The following is a 22,824-nucleotide window of genomic DNA, read 5'->3' on the forward strand; positions in this document are numbered from 1 at the left end:
AATAAGTAGTGGCCTCTTCTGGACCAAAACTGTGTTCCTTAATCAGATCCAGGCTGGATTTCTTTTTTTTTTAATGAACTGAACCTTGCGGAAGCGTGAGCCTCTTGGCCTTGGTCCCACAAAGGGCTTTAGGATGTGCCGAGTTGTAGGTATGTGAATACTAGCCTTGCTGGGAGCACTTGTGTGCTTTCAGTGCTTAGCATCCTGCTAGTCTGGGACCAGGAGACTCAGCGTCCTGCAGGATTTATCCCTTAGGCTGCAAGAACAGCGTCCGTAAGGGAGGCAGTGATGAAGACATATATGAAGCTTGGGGGGAACGGAGCCTATGCTGATCTAAAGAATCACTTCCAGAAACACATCAAATACTAATATGAAAATTTCAGGAGATGGAGACTTCACATTCCCTTTAAGAGGTTATGCTCACAGTTAGCTCCTTGTGACTTATTTCTAGTGTGACTTTTTTCTAATGTGATATTTTTTTCCCCCAACGTACTCTTTTTTCCTCTTGGTTAGGCACCGATTCTTTGCTTTCAGATGTGTGGTCAGACTTCTTGCCAGCCAGCTTGTTTACATGCTGCAGCGGGTTGGTCCAAGTGCTTTAAGCAGATGTATTATTCAAATCTTGATTAATAAATTTTGGTGACATAAATAGGTCTGGTTAGTTCCAAGAATAATTGTCTTCACTAGCAGAACATTATTTCTGGTCACCAGAAAAAGAACATGATCAACTCCTTTCACATCTGTTCCTTAAATGAAAAGGAAAAAATAGGGCAAAATTTGTTTGAAAAGAAACAGGAAGCATATGCTTAATATCACTTAAAAAACCCTAGCCATCGTAAGGTTAACATCAAATCACAAATGCAGAACAGCCATTATTGTATTTACTCAAAAATTTTCAGTTTACTGGCTCTTTTGGTTTTCAATTGAAATATGCATTTTTTTCAGGGTTCAATCTATGCTGTCACATTGTCTTGATAAGCTTCTTTCATCAGATGCTATTGTAAGAAAGGCTGTCTGTACATTTGTTTACATTTATTAAAAATGGTTGCCATGTATTTATATAGCTCCTTTGATCTAGAAAAATCCCCAAACACTTTGTAAGTTATGCTTAAAAGGTTCCTCCACCCTGAACAGAAACCATGTTGGGACTGAGGCATGGCAGCAAATTAAAAATGCATGCAAGTATCACCATAATTCAGTCGGTCCTCGCCCCCTCAGAGCACCATCAATTTTCCATATCAGCTACTGGGACCATAAAGGTGATTTGGAGTTTGGGAGCAAAAAGTAGTAAAAAGATCATCTTCCTAGAGATTGCATATTTTTTGTGAGCTTTGCAAATAGAGAAGCAGTGTTACCTGTTGCACAAAGCACAGGGCTGGCAATATCTCAGCTAGACCTCCTGTTTCTAGTTTTGGGCATCTCACTCCAGAGAAGACACAGATCAACTAGGCAGAGCTGGCAGCGAACAGAAGAAAGGATGGAGGGCCAGCACCTGAGGACTTGCAGAGAAAAGTGGAGGGAATTGTTTGTTTGAATGAGGGAAGGCTGAGGTGAAACAGGGTTAAGTCTTCAAAACACATGAAAGGCTGCTGAGAAGAGGAAAGAAATAAACCTGTCCATGGGGACAGGAGAAGTCACGAACTTGTGCTGTAGCAAGGAAGATTTGGTGAAACATTAGGCATTTAATGGACGTCAGGAAGGGTGAAATGCTGCAATAGATGTCTGCAGAGACTCTGGAATTGCTATCACTGGAGGTTTTTTTTGAGACTGGATTAGACATAAATGTCAGGAAAGGTTTAGATCTTGTTCCTGTCTTTGGGACACATGGGCCAGAAAGTCTCTCCTGGTCCTATCTGTGTCATTCTGCTGTGGTGTCACATGTGGAGGCCTGCTTGTATGGATAAACCAAGTCACGCTACGAATTAGTATGTGAGCTCCCTGCAAAGTCCTCACAAGCTAAACCAGAACAGACATTGCCCCAAAGGGTTGCATGTGTGTTTGTTTTATTGTTCAGTTTTAGAATCCTCCCAAATCATCGAGGTGCTTCAGCGTGCCCCCAGCGCGGAGGACTTGAATGGTGTAATTGGATTCAGTGGGGTCTGTTCACAAAGCCTGTGCCTGGGGGCCCATTTCTGGGGAAGGTTTTACACGTTCTAATGATGGTAAGACAATGTATGACTAATGCAGTGATTTGAAAAACTGCCCTATTATCTGATCAAAAGTACAAGCTCATGAATATGATACCGCAGGTCATTTGGCTAAAAGATATCTGGAGTCTTCCAAATTTTTTAAACAATCCCATACACAGAAGCAAAAAATAGAGGTATGAACAGTGGAGCCAGTGGTTGCCTGTTCACCACACATCATGTGGAATGTTTTATTAAAGACATTTTTGTCAGACGCAGAATACTCAAATACAGAACATCCTGGGCTGGCAAGAGAAGGCGTGATAATAATGTAGATGATTATCCCTCAGATCTGTGATACATTTTTATTATTCTCTATGTATGTTTCAGGAATGAACAAAACCTCCCTGAGGACAATGGGAAGTTTCCAGTGGAGTTCAGGGGACTTTGCTGCTGCTTTCATCCTTAGGGAAGTTCTGAGGGTCAGTGAGGTCCTCTGTGCACATGCAAATGTTCTCAGAGGGAGTTTGAGGAAGTCATCTCCTGACACCAGAGCCACCTCTAAGATTAGGTTGTAATCCAACCTGGCTGTCTAGGGCCCCTCTATAACCCCTAGGAAGAGAAAGACCCCGAGCAAGAGTAAGTAACCCCCAGCGGACCTGCACTGGAATGAGGTGGACCGCCTTCTGGAGAGGTTTTTCTCCCCATTCGCTGCAGAAACAGGGTAGTTACAAACTTGGAGATTTTAGAAGGATTTTGTAGCATTTGGTAAAAGGGATCATTCTCTTTAAAGATCTGTAAATGAGCTTGGCACGTGGCTAACGTGCTCAAAGTAAAGTTGAATTTAAGAAAATGTCATATATGGATAAACAGTGATTCATTCACTATTATCATGCTTTGTACACGTTAATGGAAACGCACTGTTCTCTTGTAAAGCATCTTGTAAAGGATTTTTAAAAGCAAATAACCCCACCTAACAGTATTTATCTTAACAAGTAAGCCTGTGTAGAAATCTAATGTCTTGAAAACAGAAAATGACATTGCTGACTGAGGAGAAGAGTGGTCAAAAATTCTCAGGTCTTTTGACAGGAAACCCTGGGATTTTAAGTAAGCTGTAGGGGTTTTCTTCCCAAAAACCCCACCCATTTTCATAGGAGAAAAAAAAAATCAACCAAGAAAACCCAAAAAACACCTCTAGCAGTTGACTAGAAAATAGAAACATCATACAGATACATAAAATGTTGATTTAAGGCTGCTTTAGGAATCCCTTACATGCAGTTGCTGGTAAATGGGCTTGTGATTCTTTTACGAGTTCCCCGGCCAGCCATCGGACATCTCACACAATACATCCCTGAGGTGCAGAAAGACAGTTTGCGCAAGGGACACTTTAATCTCACTGGAGGATCAAGCCCGTAGAATGTGTCAGGAGCAGGATACACCCAAACTGCAAGTCTGAATAGCATTTTGGCAGTGTTTTTCAAATTGAAATTGAAAACCAGACCCTCCTTGCAGTTTGAAATTTAATTGAAGGCTAAATTGTGTAGTTCTGTAAAGTGGCAAACAGTAACAAAAAGATGAGTACAAGCACCTACCCATACTTACCTTAGGGAAAACTGGTACGGGGAAAAACCTCAAAATTGTGATCCCGCTGTCAGCGTTGCCAGATCTGTGCAACAGAGCATCACTCAACAGCAGAAATGAGATCTGGATCAGAAGCTGGAGCCTGACTGCATTTCTCTTGACTTACTCAGAGCATGTAATACCTAGTTTTGTCAAAAGTACGCTGTAATGATGCTTTGTATTCACTGTGGGAAGGCCATTCATACTAGATGTTATGTGTGTTACAGGAGCTTGGGTAGACAGTACCTAATCTGGTATCATTCTTGCCGGCACTAAATTAACCGCTCAGAAAAGCTGGACAAATCTGAAACAGCGCCGTTAGCTTATCCCAGATCAACTCTTTGTATTAAAGGACTGCAGCGGTTTTGATGCAGTATAGCAGAAGCTCTAAAGCTGTGTGTCTTGTATCATCAGTTCAAGACATAAACCAACCACTCACCATGGGAATTTAGATAAGAGCTTTCTCCAGCAAGGCTTGATTTCAGAGTTTTCTGTTTACAGCAGTTTGTACCTCTGGAGAAAGCACCGCTTCTCACTGTCAAAGACCTAATACTGGTTAGATGGATTATCTGCTCCCATGAAGCAATTCCCATGTCTTTAATTCTAGCCTGCCTTTTCTTTGTACTGTAATTCATTACACATTAGTTAAGATAACTTCTAGCTACAGAATGACGATCCCACCCAGAAGATGTGGTGTCAGTAGAAAGGATGAGGGAAGAAATGAAATGAGTTGTCCCAAAACCCGGGGTGAAGTGTGATGTGCAGTGATTGTCTATGGATTTGGTGTTGACCCGCGTGTGTGTTAACCAGTGCCCTTTTCTGAATGGACTCTGATCTTCTCACAGTTTGTGATTGACTCAACACATTGGAAGCATCTGAGCTAAGAGCTGTCTTGTTAATGCTTAGACAGAAAAAAAACAAAAGCCTTCAGTGCTACTAAATTCTATTTCTGTGCATGAATCTGGAGCAAGGTATTGTTCCTTTTATCTGATATTATGCAAGACCCAGCCTTTTTCTTCTAAGGTCAAGATCTCAGATACTGTAGCTAAATATTTATAGGATTGCACAGCTTCTTACCCTATGGAAAAAAAATACTGGACGGTCATTTTCAGTGCCTCCAAATCGCTTTTATGGAAGATTTTAAAAGTAACACAGAGCATCTGCAGGTATTAATGTCGCATCTTGTTGTGAGGGGAACTTGTCTTTTTTCTCCTTGCTCCATAGCAGAATGCCTCGTTTTTAAGTCCCGAATCCACCTTGCGCAGTCTGCATGCTCAGTTCTGCTGCTCCGTGGCAACTGGTGGATTATGGATCATCCAATAATGGATGCAACGGAAGCATTCTATGAAATGGAGACTACAACTTGAAACTTCCAAATCAATTATAAATGGACCTTTTTGACCTTCAGTGTCATGGGAATCATGATGAATTCCAACCTGCCCGTTCAAAGCAGAGTACTAACTCAAGCTACAATCAGTAAGCAGTCACACCGCTATTGAGGCAAATCCACAGACAGGGAAACTTCGCACTGAGTCTGGTTTTGGCATTGTGATTTGATCCAAAATGGCTTGAAGTCAAGAAAAGAACTGAAGCTGCTTGGTCTCCTGTGCTTGAGGTTATCAGACGTGTAAGGGGATCCTGGGAAATTCTTTACGGCTTGTGAAACAGAGGAAGGGCAGGTTTTGCAGTCCCTCCTGGACGTCGCATCAAGTCCGTGGTGGGTAAGACATGTCTCTAAGACGTGACAAATTTTGAGAGCTTTGTTGGCAAGAAGGTGCCTAAGAATATAAGAATGGTGTCATCCTGGGTCAGCACAAAGATACATCTATCACAGTCTCCCATGCTGGCCAACAATGTATGCTTAAAAAAAATGAGTGCAATAAACTAGATACATCAAGAGTGATCCTTCCTTTGGTTATACTCCACCAGCAGCCAGAAGCTGAGGGACATCATGAATCAGTTTCCAGACCATCACACTTACCAGCCCCTGGGGATCTCCCTGCACGTCTAATGCGTGCGAATAATAATAATAATTGTGATTATCATTGCCGTTGTTTCTACCACTTAGGTTGACAGCTCGCAGAGTAGAGATAAGGGTTCTCCTGTTTAATTTCCGTCTCTTGTGTTTTGTTTTAGCACCACCACGTTGCCTTCCTATATCAGGATAACTAATGGCTACATCACAGTCAAACCTCCCATTTGGATTTCAAACCGGCTGGATCAGAGACCGCGTTCGGATCACCCATCTCAGCCTCAGCCTACAAGCTCAGCTTCAACCAGCATTCTATGGCCATCAATAACTTCTCCTCTCTGCGTGGCCATAGCTTCTTTTCTCCTGAATCTACTGCAGCCTTCCTGACCACATTAGTATTATGTGCAATCCCTTGGAACAGAGAAGAGAGATAATTTATGAACGAATTGGAAGTTAAGACAACAACAGTTACAAGCTGGACCTTCTCAGTGAATCAGTAGTGCCTTCTAGCTGATTTTGTCTCTTTGCCCAGATACATTTTGAAACTCTAAAGCTTTATTGTAACACTGACTTACATCTTCTTTTTGTAGAAGGATCTTTATTTCCCATAGTGCTATGGGGTTTTGTAAAATATACATGTTCATATAAAGAAAAAAAAAGAAAAAGAAAAAAATGTATTTATTCGACTGGTAAACTTATTTTTTCTTATTGTATATGTTAATAACATCCCTATTAATCAGTAGCGATGGTGAAACAGATAAATTAATATTTTCTATATTTGTTTTCTAACTGACAACTCTGCAAATGTCTGAACCGACACCAAATGAATGGCTTCTTTGTTTCTTTAACCCTCACTTTTTGCAGAAACTGTCCAATAAGTACATATCTGCTGAACTTCTTTATTTAATTTTTTTAATCTCATTAGCATAGCTCACACTGAACAAAGCAGTTCCTGCTCGCTGTGGCCTATGCCCATTAGAAAAATAGAAGCATTCTTAAGTTATCTGCTACAACCTAAAATCCCAGTTATTTTTATATGACTTAGTAAGTCATTAGTCCAGATAACCCTCTAAGTTCCTGTGTTGTCTTTAACTCAACTATTTAACTTCTTTGGAAATTATCAGTTTTCCTCTTTGCCCTGGGATTAATTCATTAGCTTACACAAATTAAGACACCTACTTCTTAATAAAAAAAATGCTTTTAAAGTCTGGATTAATCCTACTGGAATTGTTTTCTTCTCTCCCTCATCTTATATAAACACAAGCCTACAACCTTTCCCAGTGTAAATGGGAACAGAACTTGGTCTGTCTATAGGGTATAAAGATGTAGTATCCTGCTAATCTGTAGAACTTATTTGTACCAGTTGTATTAATGCAGATGGACAACCTTGAGGGCAAAACAACATCTACAAGTTCCTCTTCATCTTGCTATTCTGACGCTTAGAGCTGGCATCTCCATGCTGAATTATGACGTCCAAAATCTGTTCCAGACCACAGGAACCAAATTAACCCCTGTGTCATGGAGACGTGCAGAATATTCCTCTGTTCATAGAGTGTGGTACCTTTGTTGACTTAGATGGAAACGTTATGACACTTTATGCTCACTGAAAAATTTGCTCCCTCTCCAAGCAGCTTCTTTTCATGAAAGTGATGGACAACATCTATAGGAAAAAACCCAAACATGTCCATCTTAAAAACTATTATGTTCAATAAGGCATGTTGATTTTTTTCCCCAACAAAATGTGATGAAAAATCCCTTTGAATACGATAGTTTCAACCAGAAAGTTAATTTTGGTTGAAATAGTGGGGGTTTTTTAATTCATCTACAAACAAAAAATCAAAAATATGTGATGAAAACATCTTAGTTAAAAAAGAAGACACAAAAGCCAGAAAAATACAATGCAAATTTTTCCTTATGAAAAAGCAATGCTTTTTCACCTTGAAAAAAATACCAGGTGATGATGATAGTAATAATACTGATAAAAGTCTGACAGAAAACAGTCACATCACTTTCCCACCAGCCCTACAGCATGGTCTCCAGGACTGGAGAGATGACTCCGTGCAATCTTGAAGTCTCTGCAGTGAGAAGTGGTTTAGGATTCACGATTTGTTTGTCATTGTACCAGTTATTTCAGGAAAGTAGGTTAGGAAATAATTAGTCTACAAAAGGCACATAGTTTTATTTGAAGCCATGATGAAATACGGAGCTTTTCCATCATTCATCCCAACCCATTGCCTTGCAAAGGCCAGGGAGAATACAGATAACTTCTTTTTGACTTACTGCACACCATGACCTCCAGCCTTTGCTCTATTTTTGATGCAAAGTTGTTTAGATTTGTGGTCTGTTTAAGGGGGTACAGCAGACAGTGCTATAAGCTACTCATATTTTTTCCAAGCTCAACAGTTGATAAGGCCAAATGGAAAACTTTGAGCTTTGCCCCAAATGTGAGCTTCAAGCACACCCTGCGCATACTTTTATATTGTGTATTTTGGCTAGCAGAAGATTAGAGATGTTAGTTTTGGACAGAAGCCATTCACCTTGCATAATATTTATTGCATGGAGATGGATGTTGGAAACTTATTTTGAGACCTTTCATTTTAGTTTTATTTGAGCTGTTACCTTAGAAATGTCTTCGTTCGAATATAATGGCTTAACAGACCTTCAAACTCAACCTTAATGCATTTAAAAAGATGACTGGTTCTCCTGCTGTATTCAAGATGGAGATCAGAAGTGAATTGTAATGTATTATTCACAAAAATGCAACTGGAAATAGGTAGGCAAATCTTAAGGGTGATGATAAATTACATAGTAAAAGTGAACAGACAATGAACCAAAACCCATTGAATTTTATTTGTTGTAATTTGATTGAATCCAGAAATGATTCTGTGATACCATCCCAGAAATAATTCCAGGTGCTGGAAAACTTACAGTGTAAATAGACAAGACCACATAAAGATAAGGGAGAGAAAAAAGAGCAGAAAACAGAAACAACTTGTCCAAGACTGTAAGGAAAACCACCAGTAGGACCAAGAGTAGGAATTACATTTCTACAGTTCCCCAACCTGTGGCTTTCTCCCAACCTCTGGGGCTTTTTTGAATATTATCAGCACACAGATATTGCCACACTCACAGCTGTCACTACACCGCACAGAATAGTCACTTCATTTGTCACTGAGGAGGTTTTTTTCTGACTCACTCCTCCACTGGACAGTAATAATCAGTATTCCATTAGCACACATACCACGGTATGTTTGGATATCACAGTATGTAAATAGCTTGGTTATCAAAGTATGTTCTAATGCGTTTGAATTACCTGGCATTTTTGTCTGTAATTCCGGCGAAATGGATGAACTTTCCTGGAGCTCACTGAATTTCCCTTGCACTGGTGCCCCGCATTTGTCATGCTGCAGCACAGGTGGCAAAGGAGTCTCTTGGCTTTGGGGTCCACACACTTGACTTCTGCCACCTAAAAGCCTCTAGCTGACCTGGTCATCTGAGCTTCCTCTGGTTAGGGAAGACACGACTTAAAATAAATACAAGCTTAAGTAGCTTTCCATCGATCCTAGCTCAGGAACCCCACAAGAATGGTTTCAGCACAATTCTCTAACCAAACATTTATTTTACTCGGTTTTCTTACCCGAAGGTATGACTTAGGGTAATTTTTTTCAGTCCATGGCATGTAAGCATAGCAATACTAGAAAATGAGACCCTCACTGTGACTGATAAAATGAATTATATATTAATCAGCTACAACAGCCCAGTATTGATTAAAATACACTAATACTGGCTAGCACAGATCTATGCAAATCCATTGCAATGGATCATGATTATATTCATCATGAGTTTAAAAAGTGTGCATCAAATTTGATACACGCTCTTGAAGCAACACTGACTACCAGCTTCATGGGACTTCAGTTTTCTCGGTGGGTTTCTTGGAAAACTAGGAACTGACTGTTTTCTTTCTTCCAAAGGAAAGCTCAGATTCCCGTTGTAATCACAAGACTCCAGGAGCAGGAGATTTAGCAATAATATTCATGCTCACTATATCTAACAGCAAACGTGGGTGATACTGTTTACCTCTGAGAAACACAGTCAAGAGACTCCTGCAATGTCTAGCAATCAAGGATGTGATTTTGGACGAGTCCAAAGCTGGATGTTGATATGATTCATCTTTTCAGCGGAGCTACAACTGATACCAATGCAATTAACGTTATATGTAACTGTAACATTATTAATGAATGCTAATTATCTGCCAAGCTCTTGCCCTGGTGGAATATATATCCCACACCATCAGCAACAGATCTAACTTCCACTGTTTCATTGTTTTAATGCTTTTCTTGCCTATGTTTAACTACAGGTGCTACATTAACATGCATTGCCACTTGGAGAACCAGTTAGTAAGCTGGGGCAGAAGGTATTTTATATTTTATGACTCATGTAGTTTGTCTGCAATCCCTTGGGCTGTTGAATAATGCAATACCTCTTCTGGCAATAAATGATGAAGATGATTTATGATGACTATTCTTTATACAGGTGTCAAAATCCGCTTTGTTGAACTTCCCTTCCCATTCCTCCAAGCTCCACTGTAATTTGGGAACACCCAAGGTACAGAGCTGTATATTTATCTAAGTTCTTCAGTATACAGTTGTGGAGAGGGAGAGCAGTGGAAAGAGGGAGAGCTTAATCTATGTTTAGCGCATTGATTAGTCGAATGATATGACCCAGTCATTACCATATACCGCTGTTAGGGAGGAATTTCCCATCATGTATTTATGTTAGAGAAACCAAAGTGCCAAAGTTATTATCTCAGCATAAATGTTATCATTCCAGACTTTGCTTAGTACCATATTTCTATATTATATCCAAAAAGCATATGGGCTTGTGATATCTCTGACGTGATCAATGTTCCATGGAGTGTGCCAGAGTTCAGCTTCAATTCAAGCGTGTTTCAGCTTAGCTGAGGCAGAAAGAGAATTGCCTAGTTTTGAGATCATGGGGGCTGGTGCGTGTGTGTGTGTATATATACACATATGTGTGCATGTATACGTGCACACACGTGTGTTGTCTGCCTGTGTTTTCCCCCAACCCAAATGCAACCTTTCCTGTGACTAGCTTTTCAGGAGGCACCTTAAGCTAGCTAAAGGCAGAGAGGTCTTTCCGATGAGTAGTCGATACTTCCCTGCTGGAGCAATGAGTAACTGTCCTGCAGATTCCTGCTCACACTGAATTTTAACTTGCATGTTTGTCAGTTTTCAATTCAAATGTATTTCAAATATTTTTTCCTGTTCCGCCTCCTGCTTTCGTGAACTATTTTGAAGAGTGTAATAAAAAGATGCTTTCTAATATTATTTTGTCAAAATATTTTTGTAGCATAATATATTAATAAAATGTTATTATAAATCCATAGCACAAGAAACTTGTATGTCTAGGTTGTTTCCTTTCCACTAAAAGCTAGGAAATAACTGAAAAAGGAGATCTTTCAGTCTGTAGAGCGTATGTGCGCTGTTTTGCTCTTGCCCAGGACATGGGACGGAGGAAGCCATACTCTGGGGAAGACTCCTCATAAAGTGATGTGGTTTCGTCAAGTCCACTCCTGCAGAGATTTGGAAAATCTCTCTATGTACCTTTCTGTTGGTGAAAAATCGCTGCCCCTGGGTTGTAACGAGTCAGTCTGGAGCTGCCTCCACCTCTGATTCATGTCACTCGAGAGAAGCCGCTGGGTTAAACTCGTGGTGTGTTTTGCTTGGGGAGAGAGAAAGGGTCCAAACGGCAGATACAGGACCTGGGAGCTGAGCTTGCCTCTGTCATCTTATCAAATGCTCAGTGGGAAAGCACAAAAAAAACCACAAATGCCTTTTGGGGGATATGGAGGGATGGGGGAATGCAGGAGCAGGGATCTTGAAGGACTATCACCTGAATTCTGGGGAAGAATTCTGGTAGATGGGTGAGACTGAGGCAAAGGGAGAGGTTTGGGGTGTTTCGTTCTTACATTTGCTTGTTTGCATGCTGCCCAGGGCAGCGCACGTTGAGTCCCACAGCTTTGGGCCAGACATGGTGGCATGTGGGACTGCAGCTGGGCGGTGGAGTGGGACGATCACAGGGACAGCCAGAAGGTGCTCTGCGGAGCTGACAGTGGCATTGCCAGCCCAGCAAGGCTCAACACCAGTAGCCCACACTGTGCTGATTCACCTTCCCATCACAGGCAGCCAGGAACAGGCAGGAAAACGCCCTGACAGCCTCCACAGGGCGACATTTTCTGCAGGGTCGCTGGACCTTTGTCAGCATGAGTGAAAGCAGGACTGAGCTCTTCCCTTTTATCAGCTCCCTTCCCTCACTACTAAATCCATTTGCCTTGTTACTCACAGCTGTAAAACAACATTGCACGCCGTGGAGCTACACCAGCAACATCATTTACTGTCACTGCTGTTTAGTCCTCAAGCGCCGTGCCTGGGAAGCACAGAACCAGCTCCCACGTGGGGCAAGGGGCAGCAGAGCCGGAAAGACGGTCTTGTGCTAGGACTAACGGTGGAAAAGCCCAGAGGATGCATCTGCGTTCACGTTTGGTGGGAACGAGAAGAACTTTCTCCAGTTGGTGTCCTTTGAACTGCTGTTGTTACTGCTGGCACAGAATAACCCTGAAACTAGGTCTCCACTGGGGATGGAGCAGAAGCTAACTCTGCACACCAAGATACAGAGACACAGAGATCTACTCATTTTTCTTGGCATATTCCTCTTTCTTGCATCCAAATCCTGCCTTGTAGCTGACGTTGCAGACTTCTTGCTGATCAGAGCATCACTGTTTGCTGCTTAATTATGTGCTAAATAACTTGCTCTTTAACACACTATTTTGAGAGGACTCCACCAGCAAAGCTGTTTTAGAAATATCCATGGTAGGAAATGCAGTGGGAGGTATAAACACTTGAGCTGGTTTGAACAGAGCTAACCATGGCAGAGGGAGGAATTACTGTTGCAACATAGAGGGGAACCTCTCTGAAAACATCATTGGAAAAGAGCCCATCTATGGAAGTGCCAACCAGATGTTCAAAGCTGCTCACAATTACTATCTTTGGACTCACAGCCAGTTTGGAAAGTCCATGTGGTCCAGCCATGGTCTTAACCCTATGCCCACGCTCCCCACCCTGTCCAGTCTTGCACTGCCAGCTATCCCTGGCTCTGGCCAGCCCCAGCCAGCCAAGTCCTTTTGCTCTTACGGGTCCGGTTCAGCCACAGGTCTGAAAATCATTTAAACCTTCAGCAGGCAGAGCCAGATAATGGCTCAGCGGTGCCGTTTGCTTAAGCTTCTCCTTCCCTTGACCTCTCTCTGTACTCCTAAACTGTAATTGCAGCTTTTTATGCTAACTTGAGATTTTCCTGTTTATAGATTTGCACCGGAAAGAGGGGAAGCTGTGATGAGAAAAGGGAGGAAGATTGGGTTTCTTGTGGAATAGCTTAGTATCCGCGTTGCCGTCCAGCAGCCTGTCTCCTTTTTGGATTAGGCTCTTCCAGTTCCCAAACTGCCTGAGTGCCACCCACCAGCGCTCCCCACGCTGAGCGGGTTGCAAGGACTATTGAACTAAACGAAGCCCCTGCGAGCTCTCCATGTTTCAGTCTGCTCAGTGGCTTCAGATTGTTTCAGCTGGTGACCTTCTAGTATGTTCCACTGAGTGTGCAGACCCCTGGCTGTACTCGTAATGTATGTAACACCTTGTTGCAGTCTATTGCAAACCGTAGGGTAAGGCCAGGGATCCCCAAGCGCCTGTGGCCCACAGGCAGGTGCCCCTGCACAGAGGTTTGCATCGCTGTCCTGCACCCGTCTTTGGTCCAGGCGAAGGATGGCTGGCTTCTGCAGAGCAGCTCAGTGCAGCAGTACCCAAGTGCAGTCTGCTGCCGTATTTGTTTGTTTGTTTGTTTATTTTTTTATTTTTATTTTAACCAGTTTGAGCTTAAATCAAAATGCAGAGTTGTTGGTCCTCTCTTCCTGATGAGCATTTAAATGGGGAAAATCAGTCAGGAGACTTTCTGCCTTTGGGGTGGGGGGGTGTTTTCTAGCAGAGAACTCAAGCATAAAATGCCTGTGTCTCTTCCTCTTTTGGCAACTCTCATTTTTAAATTGTCTTTTTAAACATGTTGTGCTGTGAGCAACAAACCTAATGAAGGCTTTTGGGCTTTTTTAGCATGTCTCTCCGTTCACCCTACTGCAGACTTGCCAGTATTTATTAACTTACTACCTCTCCCTGAGCAGAGGTACTAATAGAGCTTCCCTGTTATCTATTGCCTGCCACCTATTCTCATGAAACTCCTAGAAATTATTATATTTGAGACCTCCAACCCCATGTAAGCTGTTTCAGAAATTGCTAGCCAAGAGGCAGTTCCAGCACACTGTGGTCACATAACCATCATCGTTTTAGAAATGAGGCCACAGTATGACTTACAGGCAAGTGCATTTGAGGCAGCACACCTGAAAGAAAACACATCATTGCTTGCGCACTTAATCACCACTGAATCAGGGCAGAGCTCTTCCTACTGCACCTGCTTTGTGGAGGGACTGAACTTGTCACACCAAGCTGGGGGAGAGCTGGAGTTTAGCTGAACGTTATGGCAGTCTGTGCTCCAGACTCATCCCAGAGGTGTGCCCATCTAATATAGCCACACGAAGGAGCTCCGTAACATCTCCAGGCCTCAGCTGGAGCAGAGGGGGACCACTGGGAAATATATTAAAAGATCAGGGCCCAGCTGGATGTACAGGTGGAGCCACAGGAACTCCAAACATCACAGGGGATGTCCAAAGACAAAAATAACCAGACAACCTCAAGCCTGCTAGTAGTAATGGAAAAAAATCATATGTGTTTAGATTGTTAAATAGGAGGATGGTGGGAATATGATTATTTAATTTCACTGGGGTCTTAAAACATAAAACACTGAAATTTTATCGAGCATTTCAAATTTTATATTAGTTTTTTTAACATACATTTTCTCCCACTACAAATAAAAGCTTTTGAATATCTGCCTGTACATTTCGTGAGAGAGTTTCAGGTATTGGGTTTTGGAAGGGCAGATAATAACGGCAGTGCAAACGTGCACAAGCTGGGATAAAAAGCTACCCAGCAGCCCATGCCATCTCACGCATCTAAGGATGCTCTTCGTGTCAGCACAAGCATGTCTGAAGAGCACTGCTGTGTGAGGTTCAAATGTGACTTCAGAATGATGGGACAGACCTCAAGGCCAGCTTCCTGGCATTGCCACCATGCTTTTGCAGATGTAGAAAAAGGAGTCGCACTCAAAAAATCCCAACAGGTACATCTCTGAGTTAACCTGTGCCTGTGTAACAGCCTGTATACCTGACAAACCACTGTGCCCTCTCCATGGGTTGAACACTTGGTAAACTGCACTGTGCGTGCAGCTTTGGTGAGGGTTTGAGCCAACATCCAGTCAAAAGCCTTCCACTGACTGCCCTGGGCTTTGCATTAAGTCCTGAACACCTGATTCATTTGAGCAGCAGGTCCCAATCCTGTAATTTCAAACACCTTGCTCCACAGCGTGCCAGCACCTCGTTAGGTTAGGTTGCACCTTTGGGTGCAAGCCATCGTCTGAAGCACTGAACTTCATTCCATTTTCCACATTTAACAAGGGTACAGTTAAAACCACAGAACAAATTAAACCGAGCCAAACCTCTATCAAGCCGATTTTTAGAGGAATAATAACAATAATAACTGAGACAGTGAGTTCATGCTAACAACCCTCATTCACACCTGGAGCTCCCTGCCTTCTTGGAATGGAATGCAGATTGAACAAAGGGACCAAGATAATGTGAGAAAACATCAACAACAGGCAGATAGAGGCAAAGCAAATGAAAGACAGATGTAGGATGGAAAGTGGGAGCTTTCTGCTTTGATTTGCATAGGTCTGGTATCTTTATTGTCCTAAGGAATATCAGTTTGTTGTCCTATCAGTATCAGTTCTCCAGTCCTCTTGCGTGACTTATGATGCACCTTTTCTTTCTTCATATGAAAGCCATTGGTTTTAATTATAACATGATGGATACACAGCTCCAACTAGCTCTATGCAGCTGAATTATTTGAACAGCAGTGCAGTAGGGCCCTGTTTCTTTCCAGAGATCTCTGCAGCTGTTTGTCTTGGCAAGGGTAGGTTTGTCCCCAGCTTCATCGTCTGTGAAGTCCTTTCCACCCACTCAAGCTAGCCTGAGCATTCACCTCATTTTTAACGGGAGCATTATTGTCTTCCATTCTGCACTGGCAAAAATAATTCTCAAAAGAGGAAGAGACAGAACCTCACACCTGCCCATCCTTCTTGAACAAACCATCTTCATCCAAACCGTAGGAAGAAAGCACTTTGAGGAATTTGCCAAGAATTGTTTTTCGCTTAGCAACGATCCAGACCAAAAGTGGGCACAGAGTCTGTGATATCATCTCTCAGCCAGAAGGATCCTCTTGAAGACACATTAGTTCGGATAACATGTGCATTGAAAACACAATGGTGGTGGTTGTGTGTTTGTATGCTGGACAATGCTGGTTGTGTTCTCTGGCTGTGCATGGGCCAAGCGTGGCCTTGAGGGCAGGATCCAACCCACACAATTACTTTATCCTGCTGCTGCCTTTTCCTCCAAGGGAAATGCAAGGAGTTCATGAAGAGCCAAGCATTTTTTCTTGACCCTGTTTGTGGCAATGTGCGTTGAGTCTGATCTGCCACTACTGAGTCCATGAGGGAGGGCAGATGGAGACATCTCTCTATGCAGAGCCAGGGGCTAAAGATAAGGCTTGGCTCTCCATTGCTGCGGGTTTACTGATGACACACCAACACCTGGCTCTTTCCCTGTGACTGAGCAGGCCTGTAAAAAGGCACAAGAAGAGAGATAATGATGCTTGTGGAGAGAGTAAAATTGTGAGATTTGGTTGGTTTCTCTTCATAATACTTGCCTTAACTTCCCTTGAAACCTCAACCTTCCTGGGCCATCTTTATCTGCAAGCATTAACACTAAGGGAGGGGGGGAAAAAAGGCTAAAGTATTGGTGTTAATGGAAGACTCAGGCATGAAGACAAAAGTGCGTGCCAGGTTTGGAGCCTCTGTAGCCTACTGCCAGCAACAGGCTCTGCTTGAAAGGGAAGTACCTATCTCAGCATGCAGTCAAGAGGAATAATAAAACTCTAGTCATTCAGAGTCAGGGAAGAGGAGAAAAACACTCATGAATGTGCTGGCTTATGTTTCTCTTGAACTTTCAAAATAAATTTTCTCTCTTGTCCAGAGATTACTCACAGAAGCTAATGACATCATATCTGGGAAAAAAGTTGGGTGGGTGGAAATGATCTTTGGGGAGAAGGAGAGGAGAAAGGTAGCAGACACATACTTCTCTGTGTGCCTTTCTCACCTTCCGCTTTCTCTGAGCCTGAACATACAAATGAGAGAGTTGGGAAAAAGTCAAGTGTTTCGGTCCAATCGAAAGACAGTGGAGGGCTTTCCATTGCTGTCTGGTGGGTTCGGGGAGCTGACCTCGCCGCTCCGCTATCTTCTAGGGCTCCCATGCTGCAAGAAGCTTGATTTCTCCTAGACGCCCCAGTGAAATGATTTTCAACACATTCTTCTAGACTCAAAATGAAAAAGAAAAAACTAAGGGACTAATGAAAGTACGCTCATAAATGCCACTCTTTGGGAAAGGTTAGGGCTTGCTATGGTTTTCAAAATAAAATTCCAGTTCCTCCAAGTACTTCTGAAGCACCTAGTTAGATTTCACGACACCCAGAGGTGTTAGGCAAAGAACGACCTCAGCCCCATCTTAATAAGGTGGGAAAATGAGGTGGACAGTGGATTTTATGACATGCCTGAAATCACAAGGGACAACTATGGGAGCAGGAGTCAAAAGGCAGCCCTTGCTCTATGGTACACTGTTCGCAGATGCATGGCCCATTTATTTCAATTAATAGAGCTTTATAAGGGCTCCCCTGCGTCTTTTTTTTGGCACAAATTACTGCAAAGACAGTGAATTAAAAGCACCAAAGGGCATCATTTTCATTTAATGTTTAAAGAAGCTGTTTCCATAAAAGAAGAGTATCTGAAATTTGCCCAGAAGCGTAAATTTAGGAATAGCCTAGAGGATTAGAACAAAAAAAATAAATGTCTTAAAAATCTTTTCTAAGACAAGACTGACCTGACAGTTCAGCTCTGGAGTGGTCTTTCTGCATAATACCAGTCAAGTGGTTAAACCAGGGACTGGTCCCTGTCACAACGTTCACTCAAGCATTGCAGTATTCTGAGTCTCTCCAACCACATGAGAAGAAAATTCTTTGAAAAGCATAAACCTAATACATGCAGTCCACTGCCTCCTCATTTTCTCTTTTCAAAAACATGCAAGGTGGGATTCAGTTCATGTACCATGCACTGTCTGAAAGCTGTCACCCAAGCTTGCTACCTTCAATGGTGCCGTCCAGACTGACTCTTCCCTTAGAGAAACATTTCTAGCTTGTGTGACTTGCTGTCAGCTGTTTTAACAGATGCTGTTGTGCTTGCTCCCAGCCAGCTTCTGCCCTATAAATGCATTTATATGTGCAATGTTTTCAAAGGCATTTCAGTTTGTCTCCTATGAAAGGTGACCAACTTCAAAATAATTTAAAAAGAAACTAAAACCAAAACTCAGCAATGGCTGACTCATATTCAATGTTTGTGCAGTTCCACTGTTCTCTGTGACCATGCGAAATGTCTCTGATGTGGCAGGGATGTGCTATGGCAGAACTTGTAAATCAAGCTAGGAATTAGACGAGGCGCAAAATCAGCCATAATCTTCACCTAAAATGCTTCTGCTGCAGAATCTGCCCAGAGCTAGACCACATAAAACTTACCGCTTCCTAGAACCAGAGCCTACCATCACCAGTCGCATAACATGCTTTGGTCAGAATTGCAGGACTGAGTGATGCTGAGACATTCAGTGAATTCCCCTAACCTTGGCTGACATTTTAATTAAATACATATATATATCAGGTAAACTCAAAAGGGTCCACTATGAGAAATATGTAGTTTTTAACTTTGGCTAGGAATGACTTCTTGTAACAATGTGCTTTCATACTATAAATTCAGAATGGAAAAAAGCAACATGGTTAGGCTTTGTAAAAAATAAATAGCCTTACCTGAAACAACACAATTTTCAATTTTGTTTGTAGTTTTTAAGTACCAAAATAATAATATATCTGTCATTGATGCACAGCAGAAATGTTTAAATGTCAATGAATGGAGAAATCCACATTTCTAGTCTAGATGAAAATGTTGCTTAGACTGTTGGTATTACAGCTTTCTTGCTGACTTGCACCTCCCCTCTCTCCTAGCAGCAGCATTACCCTGTTATCCTGGTTGTGAGGCCAGGAAATAGACTTTGCTTAGCTTATGTATGGGCCTCTATAACTAGTGCCTTTTAAGTACTCCTTTCTTCTGAGCTTATAAGGCCTGTTATTAAGAATAATTACTAATGGATGGGTTTTATCTAAATCAAATTTCTTGTGATCCTCCCATAATTCAGACTGCTGAAGACCTCAACTCAGTTCTTTCTCTTAGCAAATGTTGCCTTGAATGCAATCACTGTGTGAAGCAAAATGTCATTGCAAAGTGATAATTTGATGATGATGATGCTGAAGTGCTGGGCTGCACAAAGTAATAATCTTTGGTTAAACCATAATCACAACACTGGAAACCATTGGTTAATCATGGAAACTTCATATTCAGTGTGGTCTTCTGTGCTGTTCCAAGATATTATGAGAAATTTCCATAAGCAGGCTGACAAGAATGTGTTTATGCTGGTCTTCACATCTTGTGGCATGCACACCACATGCCAGAGGTCACCGGCTTGTGGTTCATTTTGAAAAACAGGGTTCATGAGTAAGACCCAGTGTTTGAAGATGCAGATGTCTGCAGCCCTCTGTTCTCTTTATTAGGAGAAATGAGGCACCATCTCCAGCTACATTTCAAGAAATTGTACTGTTTACCCATTATTTCTTCCACGACGGTAGTCTGAAGTTATGCTTAGAGCGTCACATTGGGTGAAGTTACAAGGTGCTGCTAAAACACACTACAGGTACTGAAAAGACTGCCTGACTTGTGCAAAGGCAGCCCAGGTACCAGCCTCTCATCAGGAATGAAGCATGGCATGGCATCAGTGGGCAGTGAGCCACGATGGTGGTCTACAAGCTGTAGAAGATCTCTATAACCTTCTTCTTGTACTCTGAGGTCTCTGTGCATTGGGACTGAGCTTTCGGGGGAGCCGTGTGCAGGGCTGTGGATGGCCACGCTGTCCTGCTGTCCTCATTAGTGTTGCTCAGCCCATGCCATGGCTAACGTTAGCCAGGCAAGAGCCCTGGCTCATCAGTCATGGGGAAATAGCAGAAACCTCATCCTAAATCCCCTGGACGCACAGGTGCAGAGGTTTGAGGGTTGCACGCGTGTGTTGAAACAATATTCTGAACTCTGCGGGCTGGTCAAACGTGCCAGTTCTTCCCACCTTGAAAGAAGCCTCTAAGCAGTGGGGAGGAGCCCATGTCTGGTCTGTCTCCGCTGACCACAGGGCAGCACAGGCAGGCAACATCCACTATGCACCAGCTTCCAGGCAGTGACATGCTGTAGAGCTTAAACCCATCCACAGGCATTCTCTGAAAAGCTGTTTCAGCCGTTCGTGCTTCTCCTCTGTGCTGGGACACACAAAGCCAGCTCAGCACTGAAAAGGCAGCACAATGAACTGCCTCTTGCTTGGGTGGTTGCTGAACAGCTGTTTCAGTTATGACATAACTGCTTTTAAACTTCAAAAGAAAACTATTTTTGAGCTGAAAACATACAGATTGTTTCATAAAAAAGCAAGGGCGAGATGTTAGCAGGCCATGTAGCGGGTAGTGGACACAGTGGAATTGCAGAGTACATATAACATCCTGTCAGCTCCATCTTCTACTCGGCTTTCACACCTTAGGGGTCCAATCCTGCAATTTTTTTCTCAAGCAATAACCTCATGCATGCCAACAGTCTGCTGTTTCATCTGTTGGTAGCCAGGCTGGAATGTGTTTGCTTTGGGAGTGATTGTGTGCTTTGCTGGTGGGCTCAAAGGACAGATAAAAGCTAGTGCCCAGCTCTGCGGAGTACTTTCTATTGAGGTGAATGAACTCATTAGTAAAAGATTCCTTTAAAAAGCTGAGCCTTTCGCAAAGCCAATGTGAGTCAGACCTTTTGTGGAGTAGGTGGAGTTGAAGCATGACCAGACACAGCTCAACTCTTTTTTCATTCTACCTGCTGCCCCTGGGAAAACTTTCTGATGCCAGCTGGGACCAGCTGAGAGAGTGCAAAAATCAAACAGACTGGGCTTAGAGGTCTGGAAATCTTAAAAAACACAGAGGATGACCAGCTTGTTCAGACAGTTGCAAGGCAGCAGGTCACACAGATGCTCTGTGACACTGGAGCTGCACCTGAAATTCTGACCGAAAAAAATGATGGAAATGTTTTCCTGCCAAATGCGATTATTGTCCTACTGATATATGCAAGGGAGGGAAGATATGTTATTATAAACAAACAAACAAACAGATTCCTGTCTGGAGCTACATCATCAGTCTGCCAGACCTCAAGTTTTTCTGTTTCACTGCCATGTGAATCCATCCCTTTCCATGAATGATGACTGAAAGCTTCATCTTGCAAACAGCTCTCTGAATTAAATGGCTGCCCTTGAATTAGCTCATTGATGCTGGCAGCTAGAACACAGCAATGGAAGAGAGGTAGGAGAAAAAAAGGAGGACCTATGTTTAAAAACAAACAAAAAGTCTCTCAGCTGCCAAAAACCAGTCAGTGGAGGGATGTGGTGGTGGTTCCAGCCTGTGGCATGAAAAGCAAGGATTGTTTAGCTGTTTTGGGAGAATTGAAAGCACTCCAGCAACATCATTACCCATTAGTCCTCGCAACGCTGCTGTGCAGAAGGAGCACTCTCGTGAGTCCGTGAAATGGGGTGACCTCCTGACATGATGGACAGCAGAAGTGGAAGAGCGTGGTGGACATGAGGACCACTTATCCTGGCGGCTCCCTCCTGCTGAGTTCAAGGTGCTGGAGGTACCTCAGGCACACGAGAGCAGGTGTATGAAGATCTGCTCTTTCGCTCCTACCCTGTGGAGCAGCTCCCCAGAGAGCGGCAGATGGTCCCTTCTTTCTCCCAAAGGACACTGGAGACAGCAAAGCAGACAGTGCAGCATGCTGAGTATGAATGTTTACAGTTTAAACCAAGAACCTGTGGTGCCAGTATGTATTGAATACTTAGCATGTAATATCTTTATGTGAGGAAACATGTTAGCGACTAAGAGAGCTTGAGAGAAGACTCTGACGTGAGTCATCTCAGTCCCTGTTGAAATCTCCACGCTGGCACCAATCAGCTCTCAGATTTTTAAGGGCAGACTCATGAGCTAGGCATCCAGTGCTCCGTTATGAGATGAGCAAGTGCAGAAAACCTCACACAATCAACACTGCCTCCAGGAATAGTGCAATTTCAAAAACATACTGGGAAATATTTCCACATCACTGAAAGCATTTGCTTGGAAGTCTTACACTGGGTCCATAACTGCTGTCAGGTGTTGCAATTCCAAGAGAAATGTAATTAATCCTCAGTTAAATCACTTTGCTTCTAGATTAAGTGTTACACTGTGCATTTCTGTCCTACAGACTAAATACCCTTACATAAATGCATTCTGGCATCAGATCTGCATAGGTGGGTGGCTTGGAGAGGGATTCTTGCTAAGTCCAGAGCTGAAGACTGTGAGAAGAGCTATCCCAAACACCCATTGTCCTTTGCAAAAATAATAGAAAACTGATGATTCTCCACCCCAAAACCACAGCATTTCTCAAGCCTAGTTCCAGCGGGCAGCCAAAGTGCTGCTCTTTAGCACATGTTGCTCAAAGGCAGGTCAAGCACTGCTGCTGGGTGGGGGCTGTGGCACAGGAGCAGGAGAGGTGCCAGGTAATCGGGATCCTTGAGGCACGAAGTGAGCGGTGGGAGCTGATGGGGACAGCAAAGCACATGGATCCCCAGCCCAGGTAACAAGGTTGAATCCCCAGCGCGCTGCCCTGCAAGTGGCCTTTAGCCTCAGCATC

General features: G+C 42.9%; 2 protein-coding genes across 2 annotated transcripts in view; one reads left to right on the forward strand and one right to left on the reverse strand.

The window, feature by feature from the left end:
* The window catches only part of TRABD2B (TraB domain containing 2B), a 297,703-nt gene extending 291,552 nt beyond the window's left edge, over positions 1-6,151 (forward strand). Inside the window, exon 7 of the mRNA XM_075424535.1 lies at positions 5,883-6,151. Within this exon, the coding sequence (XP_075280650.1) occupies positions 5,883-6,105 (223 nt within the window). The 3' untranslated portion in view covers positions 6,106-6,151. The remainder of the gene's footprint in view (positions 1-5,882) is intronic.
* The window catches only part of FOXD2 (forkhead box D2), a 276,996-nt gene that overhangs the window by 14,268 nt on the left and 239,904 nt on the right, over positions 1-22,824 (reverse strand).

This window comes from Opisthocomus hoazin, chromosome 6, assembly GCF_030867145.1.
Source record: "Opisthocomus hoazin isolate bOpiHoa1 chromosome 6, bOpiHoa1.hap1, whole genome shotgun sequence".
Taxonomy (NCBI): Eukaryota; Metazoa; Chordata; class Aves; order Opisthocomiformes; family Opisthocomidae; genus Opisthocomus; species Opisthocomus hoazin.